General features: G+C 46.5%; 1 protein-coding gene across 1 annotated transcript in view; it reads left to right on the forward strand.

Moving 5' to 3' along the window:
• The window catches only part of tcap (titin-cap (telethonin)), a 2,591-nt gene extending 1,074 nt beyond the window's left edge, over positions 1 to 1,517 (forward strand). Inside the window, exon 2 of the mRNA XM_080856709.1 lies at positions 269 to 1,517. Within this exon, the coding sequence (XP_080712835.1) occupies positions 269 to 659 (391 nt within the window). The 3' untranslated portion in view covers positions 660 to 1,517. The remainder of the gene's footprint in view (positions 1 to 268) is intronic.
• The last annotated feature ends 983 nt before the right edge of the window (positions 1,518 to 2,500 follow it).

The following is a 2,500-nucleotide window of genomic DNA, read 5'->3' on the forward strand; positions in this document are numbered from 1 at the left end:
ATTCCTGGGAGGCCTGAAGTACATCAAATGATATAGCATGATGGTGAATGAATTGTTATTCCTGCAAGAACAGTTAATCCAACATTATCTATAAAAGATGACCCGTCCTCCACTGATGTTCCGTTATTGTTGCCAGCATTATTGTTGTAAGAGAGCACTATTCGACTTCATCATCCTCACTCTTCATCTCTTTCTGTGCACACACACACACACAGTAGACAGCACTATTCGACTTCATCATCCTCACTCTTCATCTCCTTCTGTGCAGGCAGTCCATGCTGATGTCGGACGAGTCTCGGCGCGAGTCCATGACACGTCACTGGGAGTGCCGCCCCCTCCACCAGAGCTGCCCCTCGGGCGTGTACCGCGTGGGCACCGTGGAGACGGGCGTCCGCGAGCACCAGCTGCTGCCCTACCGCAACACCCTGCCCCTGCCCCTCTTCAAGCCCGCCGAGCTGGGCCTCCGTCTGGGCCGCGGCGCCGCTCACGCCCCCGAGGACTTCCTCCCCGCCCAGCCCCCCAGCGGAGCGTGCCCGGACAAGAGGGCCGTCAGCGACATCACCAAGGACCTGCCGCCCGTCAAGCCAATCAGGATGGAGTTCATCAAGGGGCCAAAAGCACTCGGCCGCTCCATGTCACAAGAGGCACAGAGAGGGTGAAGAAAGAGAGAAAGAGAGAAAGAAAAAGAGAGAGAAAGAAAGAGGGAGAGAGAGAGAGAAAGAAGGGTTGAGGAGAACATATCAGAGAAAATATGGACTTTTGTAGATGGTGAGAGAAGGCACCAGAGGGGGAGTGTTGAACGGGCTTAATTCTTCTGACAGCGTAGACCTATGTATGTATGTATGTATGTTTATATAGAATGAATACATACTCCGTATAAAGTAGACACTTTGCTCTCATTCCCTCCCCATCCAACTTGCCTGACAAAATGAAACCGTTGAAGTCTGAAATCTGATTTAGTATGGGTCTACTGGTTTTATACTCAACATATAGATTGCACTATTTTATAGATAAGGTAAAACCTTAGATAAAGCCATAAGCCCCCAGAACAGAGCTGTAGACAGAGGGCAGCCGACAGTATGACAAGAACGTCAGAAGTCCAGTTGTCCTATGCAGCTATGTGGCTGAATGGTTGGTGTGTGAGGTCAGAAGTCCAGTTGTCCTATGCAGCTATGTGGCTGAATGGTTGGTGTGTGAGGTCAGAGTCTCTATCTACACACACGGAGGGACAAACAAGGGCCAGAGCCGCCGTTTGGTAATCCCAGCAGACGCCAATCAGGATTAAAGCAGCTCACTGGGGGCGAGCGAGAGATGCAGGTGGGCACGGCCGAACGGAGAGAATGTTCCAGACGGAGAACCTGTTACTACTGAACCATTTATATTTGATACTTTTGGAATGTTAATTAAAAACAAACAAAAACAAACACAACTGAACTGAACGGAATACTATGTATATAAAAAGAAAAAGATAAAAGGAAATTCAAGTAAAAACATGAAGACAGGCAGAGAGAGAGAGAGAGAGAGAGAGAGAGAGAGAGACAGACGGATGGAAAAGAGAGACAGATGGTCGTTGGGCAGAGAGTAGATATGGAAAGTAAAGGGGGAGATAGAATAGAACATATCTCTGGGTGTAAGAGGGAAGGCTGGGGGTCTCTTGGCTGGCCATCCTGTCCCCTTTCACAGCAATGCGCTGGTCAGCACCCAGACCTCTGGAAGTCCTTCCAGCACAGTGGGGTGGCAGTGCACTCGATTCTGGCTCAAGCTTTAGTGTTCCAGGAGGTCACATCCCATAATGTAGCTTGGTTATAATTATGAATGTCTTCTAGTTACTTGCACTAAGCTGTGTGGGAGTGAAGAGTATCCTTACTTTTGTCACATACTGATATTAATGCTTCCTCTAAATGGTTGTTGCTTTGATGTGAAACTAACTCAACACAGAGTTGGTGATGTTGGACAAACATATGAAATGCATTTGTTGTCCGTTGTTTTTTTTTTCTTCTTCAGAATATTCATGTGTTGAAATAAATATATTTATTTTTCTCTATGTAAAATAAAAACAGAAAAAAAAAATCATATTGCTCTTTTTTTTCTTTCCTTCCATGACATGTTTGTCTGTGCCAGCTGAAATGGTTGGACATTGTTGGAATACTGGATGCAGTATGATACCCCTTTCAGGCATTTGATCACCGTAAACTCCGCAAATCCTTCTTTATTAACTGCCTGTAACATGGGCATGGTTTTGATAAGGACACACAACCCCCCCCCCCCCCCCCCCCCCCAACAAAAAAAAACAACACACCAAAACACTGTCCAACCTTGGAAAGAACATTGTGTTTCCCAGCACACTTAAGCACCCAGCCAAACCCTCTCTCTCTGTCCCCTTTAATCTCTCAGGTATCTCTCTCTCTCTCTTATGTCTACTTAGTCCATGCTGATGGGTATTCCATACAGTATCATATGTGCAGGTGTATGATACAAGGTTGATGAAATATGTGCCTCC

This window comes from Sprattus sprattus (genome assembly GCF_963457725.1).
Source record: "Sprattus sprattus genome assembly, chromosome: 18".
In the NCBI taxonomy this organism is placed as follows: domain Eukaryota; kingdom Metazoa; phylum Chordata; class Actinopteri; order Clupeiformes; family Clupeidae; genus Sprattus; species Sprattus sprattus.